Genomic DNA, 23,490 nt, shown 5'->3' on the forward strand with positions numbered 1-23,490 from the left:
TTTTTTAAAAAATCTATCGAGAATGAAAAACTTTGCACACTAACAAAAAAAGGTTCAAAAATTAAAGCTGTACTGAAACTTGTCCTTCCATTTCTCAAAACTTTCCTTCCTTGTGAAAGATTCTGCCCTTCAGCCTCTTTCTCAGAACTCTTTATTTAACTTAACACTGTGTGGTAGCTACGAGTGGTACACATCTCACCCTGCAATCCCATTAAACATTTCCCCACTGCTCTCCAGCCTCCCCAGCTGCCTTTGAACTGAAAAAGCTCCACAGAAGCAGTTGTTTCGTGGTGTTTCCTCCAAGGTTTATTTGAAACACAAGGAAGCCTGGAAGGATGACTGTTGAGGGCCGGAGATATGTGCAGTTGCCGATTTGAAGGAAAGTCCTTCCTTTTTCCCTAAAACACAGTGACACCAATTTCTTCAAAAGTAAAAAGACTTTAAAGCAATGATAGACAGCTGTCAGGAACAAAGGAGGCAGTCTCCTCTAAGCCAAGCTGAGGAAAGTCATGCAGTTTTCAGGAAACACAGGCACCCAGGAAGGCTGCAATGTGCAGATGACTAGAATCACACAAATATTGTGCTAGTTATAAATATTACCAATAACAGATATATATGGGGGTGAAGCTGTCCTCCCATTTTGGGGGAAATTCTGCTAAGTTCAAGTGCCAGTTTCCCCAGCCCTTAAAGATTCCCCAGCTTCTCATGGACATCTCCCCTCTTGCTACACTGCCATGACATTTCATCCAAGAAATGCCATTTTGCAAGGAGGAAGTAAGGAAGGGTTAGATAGTCTTGAGCCTGTCCCATGCATGTTCAAATACACAATTATGCTATCTCAAACCTGTGCCTTCTTCCAAGATTTCCACTCTTGAAGTTCAGTTTTATATTCTTCCATTTTCTTTTCATACTCTTCAATGTTTTCTTCTATTAACTCAGATATTTCAGCCTGAATTTCTGCTTCATATGTCTTCTCGTCCAACCTTTGATCAACATCTTCCCTTCAACAACAAGCAACATATTTATTACTTATAAGGTTATTTAAGCTTATCCACACTTCAGAGTTCTGACACCACAACAAGCTATGGTAAATCTAAAAATGGAAAGGGGAGGGGGTGAAGCTGAAATCCTCCTTGCAGCCATGAAAGAGAAGGTTGGGAGGGGGTTGTTAGTTCACCCTTATGTCTCAATGCATCTCCTTTCCAGCAGATTCCAGTTCAAATTAAATAGAATACATTGGTACCTGGAATTGCAGGGGGTTGGACTAGATGATCCTTGGTCCCTTCCAACTCGAAGATTCTATAATAATCAATGAAGGGTTGGATGGTGCTACAAGCAAAAACTTACTCCATACAAGATAGAAGTACTTATGGCTTGGGGGTGAAAATGATCCAGCTTTTGGTGTTTAGACTATTTGGATGGGGTATGTGTTTCTTTTCTGAAAAAGGTTCATAGTTTGGGAGCAGGAGCCTGACTATAGTCAATGGAGGCCTTGGTAACCTCTATGTTAAATGTCGGCAAGATGCTCTTTCTAGGGCTGCCTCTGAAAAATGCTTCAACTGGTACAAAACTCAACTGTTGAAAGTACTAACTGGAGGGAGAAAGGTTGTTTTCTGCTGCTCCAGAGAAGCGGACATGGGGCAATGGATTCAAACTACAAGAAAGAAGATTCCACCTAAACATTAGGAAGAACTTCCTGACAGTGAGAGCTGTTTGACAGTGGAATTTGCTGCCAAGGAGTGTGGTGGAGTCTCCTTCTTTGGAGGTCTTTAAGCGGAGGCTTGACAGCCATATGTCAGGAATGCTTTGATGGTGTTTCCTGCTTGGCAGGGGGTTGGACTGGATGGCCCTTGTGGTCTCTTCCTACTCGATGATTCTATGGAGAGGCAGCCTGTAACACCAATACAGTGACAACTTTGACCGTTCCATCTGCCTCCTTTGCTCCTTTGATGTGGGGTTAAAATTTTTGGAAGTCTTTTGGACTTCAGGCTTAATGTCACCAGTTGTGTTGGTTTTGCCAATGTTACACTTTATTTTCCAACTGATTTACTGTACTTGTTTTTAATGAATATCTTAAACTCTTGTTGGGCACCTTGGATGTTTCTATTAATGGGAAAGTAGGATACAAAGATTTAAAAATAAAATGAAATAAGTCTTTGGGTTAACATGCTAGATTTCTGTTTGTTGGGGTTTTTTATGTTATGGTCTGGAGGAACATTCAATCCCGTGAGTAGGCTAGGGTAGTACATTAGACCTTAGAAAGGAATCAGCACCAAATGGAAGCATGATTAAATCTTATCTTACTGCTACAACAAACAACGAAGTTCCTGTAAAAACCTACTTCCTCAGGTAGAGCTTCAGGGGTGTGTTAGTGAACTTCTGGAAATCACGCAGGGATTTTATTTCTTTCCAAACTTTGATAATGGCCTTAAGCAATGTCCTATCTCTTTCTTGCTCAACATCACGAAGTCGTCTTGTCTGCCTGTGCACACAAACACACAGGCCATTAGAGGAAACCACACAATGAATACATGCACCATTAAAAGTCAAATGATGTGCTGACATTTAACTTTCCCGATTACAATGCGCTGGATTCAACTGAGCCTTAGGGTTCCTACATTGCAGGGGGTTGGACTAGATGATTCTGGTGGTCCCTTCCAGCTCTGCAATTCTATAATTCTATAATTAGGGTAAAGCTACTAGGGAAATAGGGATGTGGGTGGTGCTGTGGGTTAAACCACAGAGCCTAGGGCTTGCCGATCAGAAGGTCGGCGGTTCGAATCCCCGCAATGGGGTGAGCTCCCGTTGCTCGGTCCCAGCTCCTGCCCACCTAGCAGTTTGAAAGCACGTCAAAGTGCAAGTAGATAAATAGGTACCACTCCGGCGGGAAGGTAAATGGCGTTTCCGTTCGCTGCTCTGGTTCACCAGAAGCGGCTTAGTCATGCTGGCCACATGACCCGGAAGCTGTACGCCAGCTCCCTCAGCCAGTAACGCGAGATGAGCGCCGCAACCCCAGAGTCGGACACGACTGGACCTAATGGTCAGGGGTCCCTTCACCTTTACCTTTACTGGGGAAATAACCAAGAGGGAAAATGATTAAAGCATTCCCTCTCCCTTACTACTGCTCAAGTAAAATGTCATTGTGGCTGCATGAAATACAAACAAAGCCCAAAACCTTTAGGACTCACGTACACTGTCATGCATCTAGTTTGGTCATTGCTTAAAACGTTATTATAAATGTATTTATCTGTCCTTTCTACTGGAGGTGCTCAAAATAGCAAATAGAAATGTGACCAAACAAAACATTAAAACAAAGATGATTTTTTTATTTTATCGATTATTTATTGTATTTTTATCCCACATTTCCTGCTCCAGTTTGCTCATGGTTCTCATCTATTTTGTTTACACGACAACCTTATAAGGTGGATGTGGCTGAGAGGTAGTGATTGTTTGAAGATTGCCCAGTGAGCTTCATGGCTGATAGGAATTTTAATCTAGGTCTTCCCAGTCCTAGCCCAACACTCAGTCCACTATCCCATAACTGGATGCAGCTCCTTGGACCTGCATTATGTGATTCTTAATAGCCAACTAGAGATCTCCAGCTCAGATTGAGTTCATTAAAACAAACCACATCAGGAACATGCCAATGGTTGTGGCTGCCAACAAATATCTGTAAGCCAGAAAATTCATACACATGAATTATTGCCAGCATGTATAAACAGCAATTTCAGTGATCCTATGAAGTAATACTTACTGAAGGTATGTATTATTGTGTCAGTTAAGAAAACAAACCACGAAGGCAATTTATTTATATCCCTATATTTAATTATCTATTTTCTGAATAGAGGCACAAACAGAATGAAGCCATTGAAAACAATGAGCTAATAGTCAGAGTAGACCAACTGAAATACATAGACTTCAGTTAATCAAGTCCACTGATTTCAATGGGTCTACTCTGAGTATGACCTAGTTGGATACAACCTGGTTCCTTCTGCTATGAAACAATGCCATTGAAGTCATGCCTACGAGGGGCTCAGAACACTAAGACTTTGGTCCAGATCCGCATGAGCAGAAAGGACTTTCTCACACAGAGGAGCTGCCAGGGCTGGACTCTATGGTGTGGCCTTAGCAACAGGAACCACAACTTCCTTTCTTGCTCTTTTGAAGGAAAAGTTCCGGGTGGACTTGCCCAGCACCTTCATTTCCCACAGGCAGAAAGAAAGACATGGCAAGGGCAGCCTGTACCACCAGCTAAAGGTATGAGGGGAAAGGGACCAAACAGGAAAGGACCTGCACGATAAGAACAACCTAGTGGTACAGCAGAGCAAAGTCATTTTGTATAAGGATATCCCCAGGTACTTCTTGGACAAAAGAGTATCGTACAACGATTTAACTTCAGAGCTAAGAAGAAGGAATATCCCCTTCAGTTGGGAATTCCCAGAGGGTCTCGCCTTTACGTTCAAGGAAAAGAGGATAAGGATAAAATCCCCGGCTGACAAGCAAAAATTCTTGGACAAACATCTGGAAGATTTTAAAGGTACAGCACTAGATCCAGCCTTCTTCTATCGACTTCCAGGAGCATTTCCACCGCCAGGGGTACCGGGACCAAGCGACTCAAAAGACTCTGAAGAAGGTAAGAAAGCGGAAGCAGCTGGAGGAGGAGACTGAAAAAGGAAAAGAAAAAAGGGGGAAATGGCTCTTAAGTTGATGACGTGCAATGTCCGGGGATTGAATCAGAGACCGAAGAGACGCAGAGTTTTTTATAGTTTGGAAAAAAGAATTTGGATATAGTATGTTTACAGGAGACCCATGTAACTCGACGGCATAGAAGAATTCTACAAAACAAAAAATTAGGCCAAGAATTTATATCATCGGATAAAGTCAAGAAGAGAGGAGTGATAATTTATGTCAAGGAAAAATACAGTCCTAGACAGTTATTCAAAGATGAAGAAGGGAGATACATCGCTATTGAAATTAAAGTACAAGGCGAAAAATTCTTGATTCTGGGACTTTACGCACCGAATGATGGGAAGTCAATTTTCTATAAGACGATACATGACTTGCTATTGGACTATTTGGATCATAAAATAGTTTGTCTCGGAGATTTTAATGGGGCAGTTTCTACATTAATGGATAGATCACAAAGAGCCAAACTAACAAATGATGGGAAACTCCCAAAGACTTTCTTTGAAATGGTGGAAAATTTGAATTTGGTGGATGCTTGGAGGTTAAGGAACCCCACTGAAACAGAGGCAACTTATTTCTCAGAACCTCAGAAGTCATGGTCGAGAATAGACTACATCTGGATATCGAATGAATTGATACCAAAAATACAAAAAGCAGAAATCGGCCCAAAAACGTATTCTGATCATAATCCTGTACAATTGAATTTAAAAATAATTTCCAAGGACTCTTTTAGATGGAGAATGGATGACACCTTGATTAGAGATACCAAGCTGGTAGAAAGAACGGTAAAAAAGATAAAAGAATATTTTCAAATTAATTTAAATTCTGAAGTGGAAAAGAGAATTGTTTGGGATGCAAGTAAAGCGGTGATGAGAGGGTTCCTCATAAGTGAAAAAGCAAAAAAGAAAAAACAACAAAATGCAGAAATGGAAAGACTTTTGAAATTGATCAAAGCAAAAGAAAAAGAACTAAGAGGACATCCCAAAAATCAAAGTATTCAAAAAGAAATCAAATACTTGCAGTCCCAATATGCCAAAATTATGAATCAAGATATTGAATGGAAAATTAAAATGATGAAACAGAGAACCTTTGAATCTGCAAATAAATGTGGAAAATTACTGGCCTGGCAGTTGAAGAAAAGGCAGAAAGCAAATGTCATCAATAATTTAGTAGTAAATGAAAGAAATGTGGAGAGTCCAGAGGAAATTAGATGGTGTTTTCAAAATTTTTATAAACAATTGTACAAGGAGGACAAAATAGAAGAATCAGAGATCGACCGGTTTCTGGAAAAAAATGGATTGCAAAAGGTCCCAGAAGATAATATAACCATGCTCAACCACCCGATATCTACCCAAGAGATAGAGGAGGCAATTAACAACATGCAGATAGGGAAGGCCCCAGGACCAGATGGATTGACTGCAAAGTACTATAAAATTCTGAAAGATTGGCTATCACAGCCTTTGAAAGAAGTTTGCAACGAAATATTAGAAGGAGGTAGGGCACCAGAGACATGGAAGGAGGCCTATATCACACTGATTCTAAAACCAGATTCAGACAAGGCTTTGATGAAAAACTATCGTCCAATTTCCCTTTTAAATGTGGATTATAAAATTTTTGCAAATATCATGGCTACAAGATTAAAAAGAGTGCTGAAGGAGTGCATTCACAAAGACCAAGCGGGTTTTTTTACCAGGAAGGCAAATAAATAACAATACAAGAATTATTGTGGACATTTTAGAGAACTGGAAAAAAAACATAAATACGGATGCGGCACTAATGTTTATAGATGCTGAAAAAGCCTTTGATAATATATCTTGGACATTTATGAAGAAAAATTTGGAAATGATGGCAGTTGGACAACGATTTTAAAATGGCATTAACGCCATTTATGCAGAACAAAAAGCCACAATTATAATAAACAGTGTGATATCGGAGGAAATTAGAGTTGAGAAAGGAACACGACAAGGGTGCCCTATCTCCCCTTTGTTATTTATCACGGTCCTCGAGGTCCTCCTAAAGATGATACGAATGGAGAAACAGATAAAAGGAATAAGGGTGGGGGAGAAGGAGTACAAACTACGCGCCTTTGCGGACGATTTGATGTTATCCCTACAAGAACCTGAAAGCAGTGTCCCCAAAGCTTTAGAATTAATTGAATCGTTTGGGCGTGTAGCCGGTTTCAAATTAAATAAACTGAAAACCAAAGTATTGACGAAAAATATGATTACAGAGCAGATACAGAAATTACAGGACTGCACTGGCCTCAATTTTGTTAAGAAAGTAAAATATCTAGGTATCAATCTTACTGCAAAAAATCTGAATCTGTACAAGGACAATTATGAAAAAGTGTGGACAGAGATAAAGAGACTTAGAGATATGGTCAAGATTGAAACTTTCGTTGATGGGCAGAATTGCTGCCGTTAAAATGAATGTCCTACCAAGGATGCTGTTTCTATTCCAAGCCATCCCAATTCTAGATAAACTGGACTGCTTTAAGGTATGGCAAAGGGACCTGTCAAAATTCATCTGGCAGGGGAAAAAGCCAAGAATCAAATTTAAGATCTTAAAGTGAGAGGAGGCTTTGCCCTGCCAGACTTAAAGATCTATTTTGAAGCCGCGGCCTTTTGCTGGTTGAAAGATTGGTTTAAATTAGAAAATGTTGATGTGTTGGACTTGGAAGGTTTTGACAACATGTTTGGATGGCATGCTTATCTTTGGTACGACAAGGTAAAAATCCACAAGACTTTTAAGAATCATATAGTGAGAAAAGCCCTGTATCAGGTCTGGATGAGATATAAAGATTTATTAGAGAGAAAGACGCCTAGATGGATTTCACCTGTGGAGGCCAAGGCCTACAAGAGACCTAATATGTCTGCAAGATGGTTAAGATATGCAGATATATTGCAGCGAGAAGGCGACTTGTACAAGTTGAAAAGCTATGACTTAGTAAAAAATGAAGTCGCCGACTGGCTGCAATATCACCAAATTTATGAGATTTTTAAAGCAGACAAAAAGGTTGGTTTTCAAATGGAGAAATCAAAGCTGGAAACGGAGTTAATAGAACCGAACTCTAAAAACCTTTCCAGGATGTACAATCTGTTGCTAGAGTGGCATACGAAAGATAAACTGGTTAAATCGACAATGACAGACTGGGCGAAAGATGTGGGACATAATATCATGATGGATGACTGGGAGAAGTTGTGGAAGGAAGGTATGAAATTTACAGCCTGTAATAGTTTAAGAGAAAATATAATGAAAATGATTTATAGATGGTATCTGACACCAGTTAAGATAGCTAAGATGAATCCTACAATGAGTAATGTGTGTTGGAAATGTAAATCTGTAGAAGGTACCTTTCATCATATGTGGTGGTCATGTCCAGGGGTAAAGGCTTTCTGGGATAAGATTTATAATGAACTCAAGAAGGTAATGAAAATTACCTTTTGTAAGAAACCAGAGGCCTTCCTCCTGAGCATGACTAACGACGAGATACCCAGTCAGGACAGAGTGTTTTTTATGTATGCCACAACAGCTGCTAGAATTTTACTTGCAAGAAACTGGAAAGGTGAAGAGATCCCGACAGTGGAAGAATGGCAGATGAAGCTAATAGACTTTATGGAACTCGCCGAACTGACCGCGAGAATCCGAGACCAGAGGGAGGAGAAGGTGTCGCAGGAGTGGAAGAAATTTAAAGATTACTTAGTTAATTGTGTAAAATTGAATTTCTGAGCAGAATTAGCCAGTAGAAATGGCTTTAGCTAGTTAATGTCAGATTAAATTGTTTATAAGAGGTTTTATTGTAAATGATTTAATTGTTTAGTAATATCTTAGGATATTTGGTTTAAGCGATGAACTATATTTGATTAACTAAATCTAAAAGATTATTAAGAGATATGGTTAATGTGTAAGGAAAAGGATACAAAGTTACCCAAAATATATATGGATTTTGAATGCAGTGGAGGGAGCGGGGGAAGTCCCGTCCTGTGTTGAGAAGATAGAAACTAGAATGGTATAAAGATAAGTGTTTATTTAGGTATGTATATGTTTTTCTTTAGGTTTATTGTGATTGTTGTTGGATGTGTTTATTGTTTATTGTGTTTTTATTGTGTATTTGTGTATGTGTAGTGTTTCTTTTTTGTTCTTTATACGAAAATAATAAAATATTATTTAAAAAAACAAACAAACAGGAAAGGAATGAATTGGACCCTTTCCCAAAACTTTCTGCAGAGGTTGTCAGGCATGCTGGACGAAGGGTGCTTGATAATCTTTGTAAAAAAAAAGAAAAAAAAGGGAGGGGACAAGAAAAGGAAAAAGGCACCCATTTGTTCTCTTCTGACTGCTTGGCAAGTGTCTCCGACAGGACAAGTAATGAGCAAACTAGAGCAGTGGTTCAGGGAGCGGATCATGTCACAGAAACTAGGCCTTCAAACACCAAGTTGGATAACTTTTCTATGCATGCACAAAACACAGTCCTCTACTTGCCTTATTTCAACCTTGTATTCAGTTCTGCTTTGTTTTGCTACTGGATTAAGAATCCCACCTTCGCCAGGATCTGAAATATTCTCCAAGGCGTTTCTCAGAGCACGCAGCTTAAAAATAAATCAATTGGAGGGTTTAATTAATATAAGAATAATAAATCTTTATTACGGTCATAGACCAGCAAATAATTAATATAATGTAATTGTGCTACAGTACTCAGCCTAAAAAACTGGCAGAGAAAAGAAGATTCTACACCTAGGCAGAACTCACAGACAGGTGACAGGCTAGCGATAGCTTCTTTTTGTCACATAAAGTATATAAAAATGGATCTTTAGACACTTGCTATATCCTCATCAAACATGTTATGAAAGGTATATTTGCAATGCTTCACCAGGATTTCTATTTTACTGTAAAGCTTCTAAAAACTATGACATTACCTTGTCTGTAAGAAGTTCGGTAATATTTTTCTGTCTCCTTGATAGATACTGATCATACAACTGAGCCAGCTTGGCTGCCAAGACATGCTCACGGCTAAAGCAGGGGTGGTGCGTGAATATTAATCCAGAAATATCGAGATCCAGCTGAAACTGCCCCTGAGGGTCCCCGGATCCGACAATGTACTGATTAGCAAGCCTCATTTTTATGGCCTAGGAAGCAGATCAAGAATGCAAACACAAAGCAGAGGTTTGAAAAAAAATAAAACAGTTCTCTGAGGTGTACATTAGAGCAGGAAAGAACACAGCCATCAAACCACAAATCTTGGCCCCTTTCGGATGTAATGATCCTGGCTTGCTAAACGATGGGCTGCCAAGCTGGAAATGAGTATTGAGCCTCACTCTTCCCCACGCCTCATACACTGGCTTCAGTACTGCAACACTGTTTGAAACAGAGTTCTCCACTATTTCCAAAATTAGGAACTCTAGTTTAATGGCAATTTACTAACCAGGAATGTGATATAAGTTCCCAGTTAGCAAACCAATGTTAAACCCGAGTTACTGTATTGCATGAAATGGGAAACACTGGTTTTAACTGGCAAGGATTGCAGCACCAAAGTCAGCATGCAAAGAAAGGAGGCAGGGAGGAATAAATGAATCTAGGGTGTCTCCCTCACCCACCCTATTATATGCAAAACTTAACATGAAACTTTGGTTGTACACCTAATTCATTTGCCACAAAACCCCAAAAATTAGTAAGGCAGATAGACTGCAAGTACAAGGTGTACAGAAATCTTTATGTACACTCCAGGTCACAAAATATTTCATGTGAGGTGAATTGTGCATACAAATCCTAGTCTCCTTCTTATGCTCCTGAAGTCAGTGTGAGCCACACTTCAATACATTGCTATGGAGCCTAGAGTTGTATCAGTTTCACAAACCTGAATGTGAAACTACACCAATTGCACAGGAGGAGTTGGGGTCTGTTTAAATAGCTGTCTCCAAGGCTGAAAAACTGCCCAGTCTTTTAAGACAGAATAATTTAATCTTCTTTATACAGCAAGCCACACTACTCTGACAGATCAGTAAGAGGTTGTAACAAACTCACCTTTTTATAAAATGTCACCAGCTCTGGTTCTTTACCGTCCTCGACTGGGAATATTGGAGGTCTAGTTAGAGACTGTTTAACTGGATTGGGCAAAGCCCGAATCTGGCCATCATCTCCAAACCACCTTTTCCCCTACAAACAACAGAAGGCAATAAAAATGCCTGTACTCCACTCAAAACTATCTTGCAGGATTAAAGAATTCTTCAGTAAATGGAAGTCCAGTGACTTTCCATCATTAACCCTACATTCTGCCACGTCCTTCTCTCTGCCAAACATCATCTCTCAGCTGCTTCAGACATCTTGCAAAGTCATATCTTTTTGTCCAGCCTTTCCCTGACCCACAGACAAATTACTAAATCTCTGTTTTTATGATAACCATTTCAAAGCTTTTATGCTTTTATTTCTGCACACTGTCCAGAATTTGTAGATATTGCGTAGCTTAGAAAGGCTTTTAATAGGTTTAACAGTTGCTGTGATTCTGCAAGGTGTGTGCATCCAGGATTCATGTGTCCATCACCAGAATTAAGTACTTTTAAAGCGATGGGATATGCAACATTGGGCACGGCACACTTCCATGCGGGAATAACTACGCACTCACAAAGGGATCAGCAGAAAACCCCATAGAGCTTTGTTCCTTTAGGGATTGCCAAGTACACAGCACAACAGGCCATTAAAGGAACAAATGTTCTATCCTCCCATAGCTCTTCCTTTTGTCTGGCACACAGTACTTACTTGAGGTACTGCTGAACTCTATGCCTGCGCTTTCCTCAGTGCTCAGCTAGCACTGACTGACAGCTCTGCCCATACTCTGTTCATTGTTTTATTAAAAAATAAATAGATAAGACTGCATGGTTGAAGATAGCTAAATGTTTAAAATACGGTCTGACCAGCTCTGTCAGTTCCATATCTGCATTCTGAAAACCTCAAAGGAAACAACCAGCTGCCTGTCGTTCACTTTGTTGATTAATTAAGACACACACAGAGCTGATTTTCAGCTCTTATGCCATACACAATGTTACCTGTTCCTGCTTGAGAATCCTGTTCTCTACAATATTTTGGTTTGACAGTGACACAGCAGGACGCACTCCTGTGTACAGACCTTCATCCTCGAGGTACCTTGGCTGCATATTTTCTGGTACCTTCAGAGAGGCAGGCACTAAAAGCAAGAGACACACAGTACACAAACATACCATTAGCCACTAGTCCATTAATGTTGCCATTATGTGCTGCACTTTCAACATGCACTCTTCTTTGCAATATTTGTTTAGCTTTGAGAGGAGTTGCCATACCCATCTTACAGAAAGAACTCAAGACAGAAGTAGTGAATGAGCCAAGCACATGGCTGAGAACTATAACTCTAGGTGTCCTTAAGTCAAAGGCTCTATCTAACTGAGATGAATAAGAATGAAATTTTAATAGCTTTTGTGTAGTCCTATACAAATGTACCTTAATAATCTGCTGTGAAGATCGATGAGTCAGAATCATCAAAGAAGAAAAACGCAAAAGTATGCACAAACCTTGAGCAATTAAACTATATTTTTACAGAAAAATGAAGGGAAAAACTGGTGGTAAAATTATACTTTTCTTAGGACCAACCACCACAACAAATAGTGGGTTTTTTAAAAACAAAAACAAAAAACAAAACAAGAACAATTATTCAGGCTGTATGTTATATATACTTGTATATATATATATTTAGAGAGAGAGAGAGAGGATGCTGTAATTTTAATGTACTATTTCTGTTCTATATAGCTTCGTGAGTTCAAATAATTTTAAGATGCCCTGAGTAGTACACAAGGCAGGACATACATTCTATGTAAATGTCTGTACATCCTGATCGTCGAAGAATTGATGCTTTTGAATTAAGGTGCTGGAGGAGACTCTTGAGAGTCCCATGCACAGCAAGAAGATCAAACCTCTCCATTCTGAATGAAACCAACCCTGAGTGCTCACTGGAAGGACAGATCCTGAAGCTGAGGCTTCAATACTTTGGCCACCTCATGAGAAGAGAAGACTCCCTGGAAAAGACCCTGATGTTGGGAAAGATGGAGGGCACAAGGGGATGACAGAGGATGAGATGGTTGGACAGTGTTCTCGAAGCGACTAGCATGAGTTTGGCCAAACAGTGGGAGGCAGTGAAAGATAGGGGTGCCTGGCGTGCTCTGGTCCATCGGGTCACGAAGAGTCGGACACGACTGAACAACAACAACAACAACAACACAATCTTAGTCCTACTCAGAGCAGACACATTGAAATTAATGGGCATGACTGATTTAACACGGTTATTTTTGATGGGTCTTCTTCTATTAGTAGGACTTAATTGGATACAAACCTTAAGGGTTAGGTTTGCCCAGTGTAAAATATATATTTATTTACAGCAAGATGTCTGCACTTTCCTTGAAAAAAAAAAGTCAATGGTTATTCCAATCTCTCTCAGTGGTTTAAATTAAAACAAATTGGGAACTTAGGAAGCTGCTTTATATTAGGTCAGACCACTGGTCTATCAAGCTCAGTTTTGTCTATACCAGTGTTTCTCAAACTTAGGTCTCCAGCTGTTTTTGGAGTACAACTCCCATCTTCCCTGACCACTGATCCTGCTAGCTAGGCATGATGGGAGTTGTAGTCCAACAGCTGGAGACCCAAATTTGAGAAACAATGGTCTATGCCGACTTGCAATGCCTCTTCAGAGGTGCAGACAGCCGTATTTCCCAGTCCTGTCTGGAGATCTGTGACCTCTTCCATACAAAATATGTCCCCTGCCACTGATTTTTTTGGCCCTTCATCATGTACATTTCGTCTTGGTCTTGCAGCTTCAGTTCTACATTGCAACCACGTCCACTTAGTACCACCCCTCTGAATTCTGCAGCAACAGCAAAAAAAATCCCTTGTGAAGTTACAGCTTATTTTGGCACTTCCATACCATCAGTAAATTACACACCTGACCATACCCTTACTTTCACTGTGATTTGTCTCTCTGATTTTGAATTTAAAAATAAAGAGATAGAGGCTATTTAAACTATTTCCATGTTAACTGTGCTTTGGACTGCAGTACTGGGTACATTTAGTTTTTGAGAAGTGATAGCCAACAGAGATTAATGACAGGTATTTTGTTCAAGGTCTGAATGGATGTTTCCTTGGCGATGTATGAGACAAACTACCCACCTAGAGCAGTTTTTTTTGTACACCAAGTATATCTTGAATTATTTCATATCCCAATCATTCTGAAAACACATCCTTTGACTTATAGACCCATAAGCTCTACTAATAATTATTGCAACTACAAGTGGCACATTAACAACTTGAATAACAGACAAAACCTCACAGTAAAAATACACCAGGCATACCTCTTAGCATACTTGGGATAAACAATATTTCTCTCTCTTTCTGCACGCGAGCAGAGTAGCTTTCATATTCTGCAGGTCTAGTCACTAGGAAGTCCGGGGCTGTGTGTTCTATAAGGAATAGGTCATCATCCTCTTTTTCATGAACAAGATGCTCCTCTTCATCCTGCTTTTCACATGCAAACGTTTTAAAAAAATAAGTTTTCATCACAATCCCTGGACAAACGACACCATACTTCATAGGTCTGAATATGCAAATGTTTTTTTTTCAGCCAATGCATTGCTGGTATAGTAAAAAGTTCCCACTCATAATTTGAATTACACTCAAGCATCTTCAGCACAAAGGCTATTCTTGCACAAATCACGCCTGTACTCAGGAAACTACAAAGTCAGAATATTGGTCCCACTAGGTCAGCATCGCCCACACTTACTTGCAGTGCATCACCAGAGTTTCAGACAAAAGTCTGGGCTGATGGACATTATGTGCTTAAATGTCAGGTGTACCATTAAGCTCAATATGCAAGGACAAGTCAAATAGTCATACAGATAGGATTCTGCTACCCATCAGCTGCTGGCTGCACACTTCCAAGTTTTATATACAATACAAAACAAATAACTAACACTAAAACCTTGCCTAAACAGGTAGGGATTAGTACCATTTCATTTTCTTCCTGTTCTTCTCGGGGGCTGAGTGCAGATTCCTGATTTTCCCTCTCCTTGCCATCTAGATTCAACACGCCCTTAGTCTTGTTTTGCATTTCATCCACAGCATTCTCTGGTTCAGGACCAAAATTGAAAGTGAAGAAGTTATAGGCTTCTTCAGAAGAAGGATAACTAGCCTGGAACGAACGGGGAAAAGGTAATTATAGATCAGTTTCACAGTGCAATATTTCAATGCATGCAAAACAGTTAAAATTATGTTCTTATTTATATTTCTACACCACCATTCATCAGAGGATCACAGGGTGGTTTACAATACAAAAACACAAATTGCTTCCCCCAGATTTTTTATTTAAAAAACTTGTACACTCCAAACCAAAATATTTGAACTTGTGCATCATATACTGCCAACTCTCTTGTTGAAAAGTCACGTTTCGCAATCTTTTCATTAAACGCAGCAGCTAATATTTCGTAGTCTCTGCAAGTATTTGCAGGCTCAGCAAGCCTTGGGATTATACTGTCAACCAACTGATATGTTTATTACTTTTTAATAAAAAACTGTTTTACTTTGTTCATTAATACTGAAGCAAACATACTGAATGTGCATACTTTTGGAGTTGAGAAGGGAGGCCTCTTTCTGTAGAAGAATTGGAGAGACTGCAGGCTGCTTTACAAACTACAGGGTCGATCCGGTCACCTGCCACATGCTCCCCCCCCCCCTGCTGCTGCTCCAGGGATGGGACCTCTCCCCAAGAAGGAAGAGGAAGGCAGCACATCACAGATGGCACACATAAAGGACTGGCGGGCTCAGCCTGTGTATTTTAAATTGCAATTATACACCTCATGTTTTATTTCAAAATAAGATCAGCCCTTACCTGTGATTTTTGCTTGACTTTTCTGACAGAATCATGGAACTTTACTCTTGCTGACACCTTGCATTTATTCTCTTCTGTTGCACTCAGTTCACCTTCATCTGTCTGCACACACACACACACACACACACACACTGTTAATGATCAAATTTATTTATGCTACCAACATGTCCTTAATTATGAGTGGTGGAATGTGGGGAGGTGTGTATTTTAGGTGTTGTCACATGTCGGCCACCCAACATGTGCAAAATGATGGGGGATCTAAATAAAAAAAATGTTTTTGTGCATGCATATATACATGCATACACACACACACCCCTGCATCTCTATCAGCAGAGGTCAGGTTGGCCAGTGTTAGAGACAGCAAATGTGTGTCAAGTTGTGCTCCAGACTGAAGCCAGTTCATGGCATCACTACATGCAGTGTCACTACAATGCATGCCCCCTGCGGCTCTGCAATGGGGATCAAGGGCTGAGCACCCAATTTCATTTGAAACCACTGCCCTAGAACACACCGTAATAGTTCTGCCAAGCTCAGGAGGGAAGCATGATACAGAGAGCTAGTGTAGAGTAGCAGACAGTATGTTAGACCTAGACTAGGGAGCCCTGGGTTCAAATTCCCACTCAGTTTTTGGGCATGCGATAAGGCAGTTCCTTGCTGCTGAAGGCTGACTCTGGACTTGTTCCCTTCACCCACTTACTGCTGCTGAGCTGCAGCTGCTGGAAGCAGTGGTTAATGCCTGCTCAACTGAAATGGAAGCATCACCAACACAAACAAGGGTTCTCAACGTTGCAGAGTCAGGTCTCGGTCCTTTTCCATTGGGGATGACAGGAATAGAGTAAAAACTCCTATCTCTTTTTAAAAAACAGCTGGCTGATAAAACACACACTTGTCCAGCCGCAAAATTAAAAACAAAACAATGGCTACTCAGCTACAAAGCTTACTGGGTGATCTTCTAAGGGCTGTCATCATCTCTCAGCCTGACCCGTCTCACAGACTTGTCAGAGGTGTAAAAAGGGAACAAGTGACATCATGAAAACTACCCTGAACACTGTGGAGGAAGGGCATAACAACATGAAAGAACTACAATTAAGGGTGACACCGAGGACATCTGTCTGGTGCAAAAGGTTATTTTGCTCAACCTCACATAGGCTGCAACCTTCATTTGATTCCCTAAAACTTAGTGATTCCTACTCAGTGTACAGGGTTACCGTGTGCAATTTCTGCTAAACAGGGAATGGTTTACAAAAAAATAAGAGTAAGAACTGGTATAAGTCATCAAAAAGGAATTAAATTAACCTTCCAAATGTCAGACAACCCATCTCTTTCTTGTGAAACATTTTGATGTAATGAAGGGAAACAACACAGGGATTCACAATCTGCTCACCTCATTCTCCAAACCAGTTTGTGCTTTCATCTCTCTGAGGCTTTTCAGGGACCGCAGATGAGGACCTGAGGCTTCTTGCAGAAGAGCACTTTCTGCTTTAGACTAAACAAAGGGAAGAATCTTAGCTTTTATTAGTTATGCGCTGCTTTTCGTTAACAGTCTACCACCAGGAAGTACAAAAAACAGCTTGGCAGCTTACACAAAACTTCCACACAGAGCGGCTATTAGGGCAGGCGAAGAAGAAACTCCCGAATTCTACCCAGATGCTACTCCTGCATACATAATCTCCAGGCTTCAAAGTTGTAGCCCAACTCTTTCAATTTTCTGGTTTGCTAACATGAACAAACTGTGTACAGATTGTGATATTATTTCATAGCTGTTTAAGTATCTTGGCAAATCTCAACTTAGAATACAAATATTTCCTCCAAGCAACAATCTATTATTAGAACAGGTGTATAACAGGTGTATTATTAGAATTAGCTGTATAAAATCAGTAACAAGAGTCCTTATCAGAAAGCATGTGGTGTCAGCAAGCAGCACATTAATAGGTATGTTAAGGAAGAAATCAGAAATGTTGTATGTTACTGGGACCAGCAAGAGAATGATGCAGTGTACCCCTGTAACCTAGGAGTGCTCTAGTCTAGGCCTCCAGCCAGCCTAGAGAAGGATTCTTTCAATACAGTTCAGGTTTGGAGTGGGTATGGGGGCTAGTATGCCTTTTTTCCACCCACACCTAGCTTTGATTGGATCTTAGCACCTCTTTCCTCCCACTCAGTCCCTGCACCCCATTCTGCAGATACAGGAGTTCATGTCTTCAATGTGATTTACAATGGCATTCAATGTGGACTTGGGAAATCCTCTCCCCAGATGAGAGGAACATCTCTACTATTTCCTTGACTCTATGTCCTCAAATCAGGAAGCTCACAGGTCTTTGGTCAGGCCATTTGCAGGCCAAATTGCCAAGCGTTTGGAAACCATTGGTAGCTCTGCATGGCTAGGGAGTCTCCAAGTATGCAGCCACTTCTTCCTTGTTTTAGGGCAGCCCTGTTCCATTTCCAGACTGATAAGCATTAAACCACCAGAGTTCACTTTAAAATCTTTACACACGTAGTCTCACCCGTGCAGCTTTCAGTTTCTCTCTCATTCGCTCTCTCATGGAGAACTCCGCAAAGCTTGTCCCCGAGGTGCATGGAGCTGGAGGCAAGCCTATACAGGAGAGAGCAATACCCATAAATTACAAAAGAATCTTCACAATAGAGATTAATCTGACACTGTGTTAAGAGAACTTTTCAAAACATTTACAGCATTTGGAAATCTGAGTTAGAGAGGAATCAACTTTGAAAGAAGACACTTAAGGTTAAAAGAAAAAACATGTTTTATTATTGAAATCTTATACTTTAGCTACCAAGGCTCTCAGTAAGACTGTACACATTAACCAATCTAGCTGGTAAGTTCTGCTCTATCAAAACAGAGAATACAAACACTTAAGAACTTAAGAACTGCGTTGTTGGACCAGACATCTACCCCATCTATCCCAGTAAACTGATTCTAAATCACACTACATCGGGCTGGGGAATCTTTTTCAGTCCACAGGCCACATGCTCTTTAGAAAACGTTCCTGCTGGGAGGTTTACATGCCAGTGGTGGCCAGGGCCAGAGGCAAAATTGGGTAGGAATCAACTAACATGAACATTAGCTTTGTACAACATGAGAATGGGCCTTTTCTGCGGTGGCTCCCCATCTGTGGAATGCTCTCCCCAGAGAGCCTTGCCTGGTGCCATCATTACATGCCTTTAGATGGCAGGTGAAAACATTCCTCTTTACCCAAGCCCTCAGCCATTAAAATAATCTATGGCCTGTTAAATGCCGGGGGGGGGGGGGGACTGTTTGTGTATTATTATGCTATGTATTGATGTTGTACTCTGGGATCTTTTGATAAATGCCTGCATGGAATGTATTCAAGGGCAGTGGGATCCTCAGGCCGTTTTGCCATAGGCAGTGGGTAAGGAAAGCAGAGTTCTTACGAAATCCACTCTAACTTCTTTCCTCGCGCTTTTGTGAAAGAATGTCTGTGTGCAACAATAATGTAAGGAATACAAATGAGGAGAGGCTGTTCAGGGACAGTTTTCTTTACAGCAATAGTAACACTTGAGCTAGGAAAGGAACAGGCCAACATTTCTCCTTTCATTAAAATAAAAATCAATGACTACAATCAAGATATGTATCTGACAGACTAAATACAGATACTGCTCCTTGTGTGTGAACTTGTGCAGACTCCTAAAAACCCCACGGCTCATAAAAATGTACTGAGGCACGACCCCTGTGGCCATCTTAACAACAGCACTACAAATAGAGAATGAACTCCACAATGTTTTCATCTTCCTGCATTTGTCATGGGAATAAATGTCAAATCTTAACGTCTCCTAAAACACCTTTTCCTCATTATTCACAGCTGTTTTCTATTCACTATTAGTCTGCTTGATTAGTGGATTAAAATACTGCCAGTGCCTTGGAATTAAAATGGTAGTTCTGAATCCAAGAGACTGCAAAGATTAAACAAAAGGGAAATGAAAGATTTTTGCCAAGTGACTTTAGCCTTTAAAAAGGCTAAAGAAACCGTTGAACAATACTCAAAGGGTAAAGAAAGTATCTTGTTGCAATTGTTAGTCATTCTATGGATGTAATTTTAAATACACGTTGTCAGACGGGGAATGAGGATAACAAAATAAATATTACACTGAGTGGCTCCTAGGGACATTGAGTAGATTCTGGACATCCCACAATTCCTCCTCACCACCACTCTACCCCCCAAAAATAAATGAGAATAATCTCAGCATTTCAAGACTGTTTAAAAAATGGGAGACAGCAGATCCCCAACCTTCAAGAACAATTATGATTAAGTTACAGCTATTTAGTGGGGGAAGGAACCAGAATCAGAGTAAAAGCACTCATGAGAAGGCAGAGATCAGAATGCAGAGAGAGTTAATGAGGACATGTTGCATACTGAATATATGTTTTGGAAGATCAAGTTACATAGTGCCATCTTAAAAGGAACCTTCTTCTTAGCTATGCATGTGATCTACTTTCAGGTAGAAAGCAGGGATTCCTAATCTCATATATGTTATCGCATCTGTGAGAACAGCAAATTAGAATTCTTGCCTGCACAGACGCCAATGTGGGTTTCCTGAACAATTCTTTTTAGCAAGGAAAACACATCCAGTCCAATGCTGCTCAGAGCACACTGGTCTAGAGGGTGGGAATAACCTGGGTGGGAATATTTGTGGGTGGGGGCATATGCACAAAACCTAGGCCCTTGTGGATCATGTGGTCCCTTTCAACCTGCTATATTCTACTGTCCATTCTTGACCTACTCCTAAAATTCTAAACTATTTCCATCCCCCTCCAAAGGAACTTCACCAAGGTCCAATTTCAGGCAAGCAGTGGATCTAACAAGGATTCAGGCAAGGGGCAGTCCAAGGGCCAGGTAAACAGAAGGTCATGATCAGAAGTCTCCCACTGAGGCTTCTAAACCAGAGCTCCAGAACCATACCCTGGGCCTAGTTGTTGCCTCTTAGAGGTTTCTACAGAGAGTCCTTCACATGTTGAGGGACCTACTCCTGAGTAGCCCTTTACTCCACAAGCAGAGCTGCTTCTGACTAGAGTTGCCATCCCTCCTGGGGCTAAGGGGTTGTTCTGCTCCTACTTCAGATGCTCAGCTCCCTTTCTGCAGGAAGGGTCCTTCTGAGGGTCATGGCTGCTCCTTGGTTGTTGTTCTGGGCTGTTCCTAAGTTTCTGGAGGGTCTAGATCAACCTCAGAGCGAGAGTCATCTGACAGTGGTATGGGAACAATCCACTTTCCACTCCCCATTAGACCTTGAGCTGAAGGGAAGCAAGTTGCTTCGTTTTAGCCTTCCTGTCATTTGGTCCACTAAGGTCCACTAAGGTCCACTAAGCTTGCATCTGCACTTGGCTCAGTGTGATGGAATCGTGATGGAAGCAGCATGACACAAGCAAAGAGCACAGCCCTTAAGCTTCCTGTTCTGTTTTCCCACCTCATTTTCTTTCACACCTTGGTATGCAGCACCATACACCTCTGTCTGTAGGTAGCTCAGTTCAACTGCCACAATGGACAGCACAGGGACATTGACAAGGAATGATGATTGTATTTATTCCAGTGACTTAACAGTGGTAGTGCATGCAGGCTTTTGAATTATTCAGGGCTCTGCATAACTTTGAACAGCTCAAACCATCCAGTTATCAAAGATATACATGAAGTAACTAACTTAAGGCATTGTTTTATTTTAAAAATAGATAAATTAATAGAACTATGACAATATTAGGTAAATGGAATGTCCATTCTCGCTATAAGTAACCTGTGCTGGGGGGATAAAGAAGGATGAGCTGACATGATATGCCCTGTTTGTGAACTTCTCAGAGGCACTTGGGAAACCACTGCTTGACACAAAACACAGAGCTAACTTGGGCTTCAGTCTGATATGGCAGGTGGCTCTTAACCTAGAATGAACATAAGCCACACTCAACTGAATTTTGGACTATTTCCTATGGAGGTGGGGAACAGTTGCATTATTTAGTTCCCTCTGCTACAGAATATTTAAATATTTGAAAAGGCTCTGCAGAGTCCAGCCCAACAACCCAGCACTATAACCACCTGTCACACAATTACATTACAATTTAGAAAGCTCTCTGCCCTGTACTTTAGATAAGAAATAATAGGAAGTAACTGCTACCAATTTCTTCTTATGAAAAGGATTTTAGTCCTTGTGGTTGCATCAAAGAGAAAAGCTTGAAAGAGTGCAACTTACAAAAGCAGCAAAACAAAACGCACGCTCACAAAATACAGTCATACCTCGTGTTACGGCCGCTGCAGGTTGCGTTTGACGCAGGTTACGAACGCGCCAAACCCGGAAGTACTGGAACGGGTTACTTCCGGGTTCAGCGGTTCGCAGATGTGCGAAATGACATCATGCGCATGCGCAGACGCAAAGTTTCCATGTTGCGTTCTGCTCATGTTGAGAATGGGGCTCTGGAACAGATCCCGTTCGCAACATGAGGCACCACTGTACAGTCGCACTTTGTTTGGCGACCGGGATCTGTTCCGAAGCCCTGGCCGCTAGCCGAAATGGATGCAGGGCAAAGCACTGTATCTGTGCGTGCGCAAACGGCAAACCCGGAAGTAACCCATTCCGTTACTTTCGGGTTTGCCGCGGATGTTCGCCGGAATGGTCGACGGGGCAGACATTCGCAGAGGTATTACTGTAGTTATTTTCATCTTCCTTTTTGAGCTACTGTAGCTGATTTTTAGTCACAAAGTAGCTAAAGTGTATGGTTAATTTCTGCTGAGCCAACAGAACTGATTCCCCTCTCGTAGTGGCAGGCAAATGTGATCAGTGCTCAACAAGGCCCACTCCTGCAGATGAGTCAAGGGAAGGACAGGCCCCTCTCCACCCCTCAGTCCCAAATGATTGGAGCACTTACTGCGTGGTGACCGGTCACTGGTAGCTGCCATAGTATGTCCCTCTCACTCAGCCTCCTATCTCTTAGGCACTACTTGTCTTCTCTCTGCAGCTTACAAGTCTGATTGGGAAAGAAGAGAGGGAGGGGGGAAGGAGGGTTAGTGAATGGCAACAGAGATCCCATTGCTAAGCAACAACGGGTGGAAGATGGCTTTCCCAAAGACGCAAGAAATAAATGTGTGTGGCTGCTTTTCACTAGTGCACACACACCCATGCACTGCTCATTCCTGGAGCATCTCGCTTGAACACTTTATTCTATGTACGTGAATGAGAAGCAAGTGACTGAGCTTGCCAGAGAAGGTTCTCAATTTCTTTATCTAAATGACTTTAGCATCGCTTGCAAAACAAAGATTTGCAATGTTGTTAGAAACAAGTTTGGGGTCCCATGCCACATTAACAGGTGATGGAAGGTAAATGTGGCATGGGATGCATCTGCAGCTAACCCAGTGACTCAATAGCTGCTCACTGCGAAGGCACAATGCCAGTGCCACCATAAAACCAGCTTGCTCCAAAGAAGCTTCTCAGCATAATCAGATATGACTGCATTTCGACATAACAGCTATGGTTTATCATTACATAGACAAGCACTGGGCTTATAGGATGTTCTTCCACTGTCCTCCCCTTGTGATTAATCTTAACCCTAAACTGCATCATAAACTATGGTTTGAAGATGGCTATTTCAATAAACCATAGTTAGAGTAACTACAGTTTAGGGCTCAGGTTAAACTGCAGCTAGTTGGCATAAAACAGGGAACAGATTGGGGTGGTGTCTTTGAAATAATCCTTTGGAACAACTTTGGAACAGTGGCACAATGTGGTTAATTTCGAATTTCAGAAGGGTCACTGTGCACAAGAACCAACTCCTAGCTGATGGGCATTGCCATTCAAATGGTGTGAGCGCACACCGCGTCGTGTATCGATTATGCGGGGCAGCGCTGACCTGCCCTCCCCCAAAGTATTTTATTCAAGTTGGCACCTATGTTCGCATG

General features: G+C 41.2%; 1 protein-coding gene across 1 annotated transcript in view; it reads right to left on the bottom strand.

Annotated features, from left to right (window-relative positions):
• The window catches only part of CC2D2A (coiled-coil and C2 domain containing 2A), a 51,781-nt gene extending 29,218 nt beyond the window's left edge, over positions 1 to 22,563 (bottom strand). The window contains exons 1-13 of the mRNA XM_033160039.1: positions 22,464 to 22,563; positions 18,085 to 18,173; positions 16,982 to 17,069; positions 16,427 to 16,434; positions 15,584 to 15,685; positions 14,705 to 14,887; positions 14,052 to 14,214; positions 11,727 to 11,863; positions 10,708 to 10,839; positions 9,603 to 9,812; positions 9,169 to 9,275; positions 2,342 to 2,482; positions 845 to 1,001 (exon numbers count right to left, since the gene is read on the bottom strand). Coding sequence (XP_033015930.1) covers positions 845 to 1,001; positions 2,342 to 2,482; positions 9,169 to 9,275; positions 9,603 to 9,812; positions 10,708 to 10,839; positions 11,727 to 11,863; positions 14,052 to 14,214; positions 14,705 to 14,887; positions 15,584 to 15,685; positions 16,427 to 16,434; positions 16,982 to 17,069; positions 18,085 to 18,173; positions 22,464 to 22,494 — 1,548 coding nt within the window. The 5' untranslated portion in view covers positions 22,495 to 22,563. The remainder of the gene's footprint in view (positions 1 to 844; positions 1,002 to 2,341; positions 2,483 to 9,168; positions 9,276 to 9,602; positions 9,813 to 10,707; positions 10,840 to 11,726; positions 11,864 to 14,051; positions 14,215 to 14,704; positions 14,888 to 15,583; positions 15,686 to 16,426; positions 16,435 to 16,981; positions 17,070 to 18,084; positions 18,174 to 22,463) is intronic.
• Between the last annotated feature and the right edge of the window lie 927 nt (positions 22,564 to 23,490).

The sequence above is a fragment of the Lacerta agilis genome, chromosome 9 (assembly GCF_009819535.1).
Source record: "Lacerta agilis isolate rLacAgi1 chromosome 9, rLacAgi1.pri, whole genome shotgun sequence".
NCBI classification, from domain to species: domain Eukaryota; kingdom Metazoa; phylum Chordata; class Lepidosauria; order Squamata; family Lacertidae; genus Lacerta; species Lacerta agilis.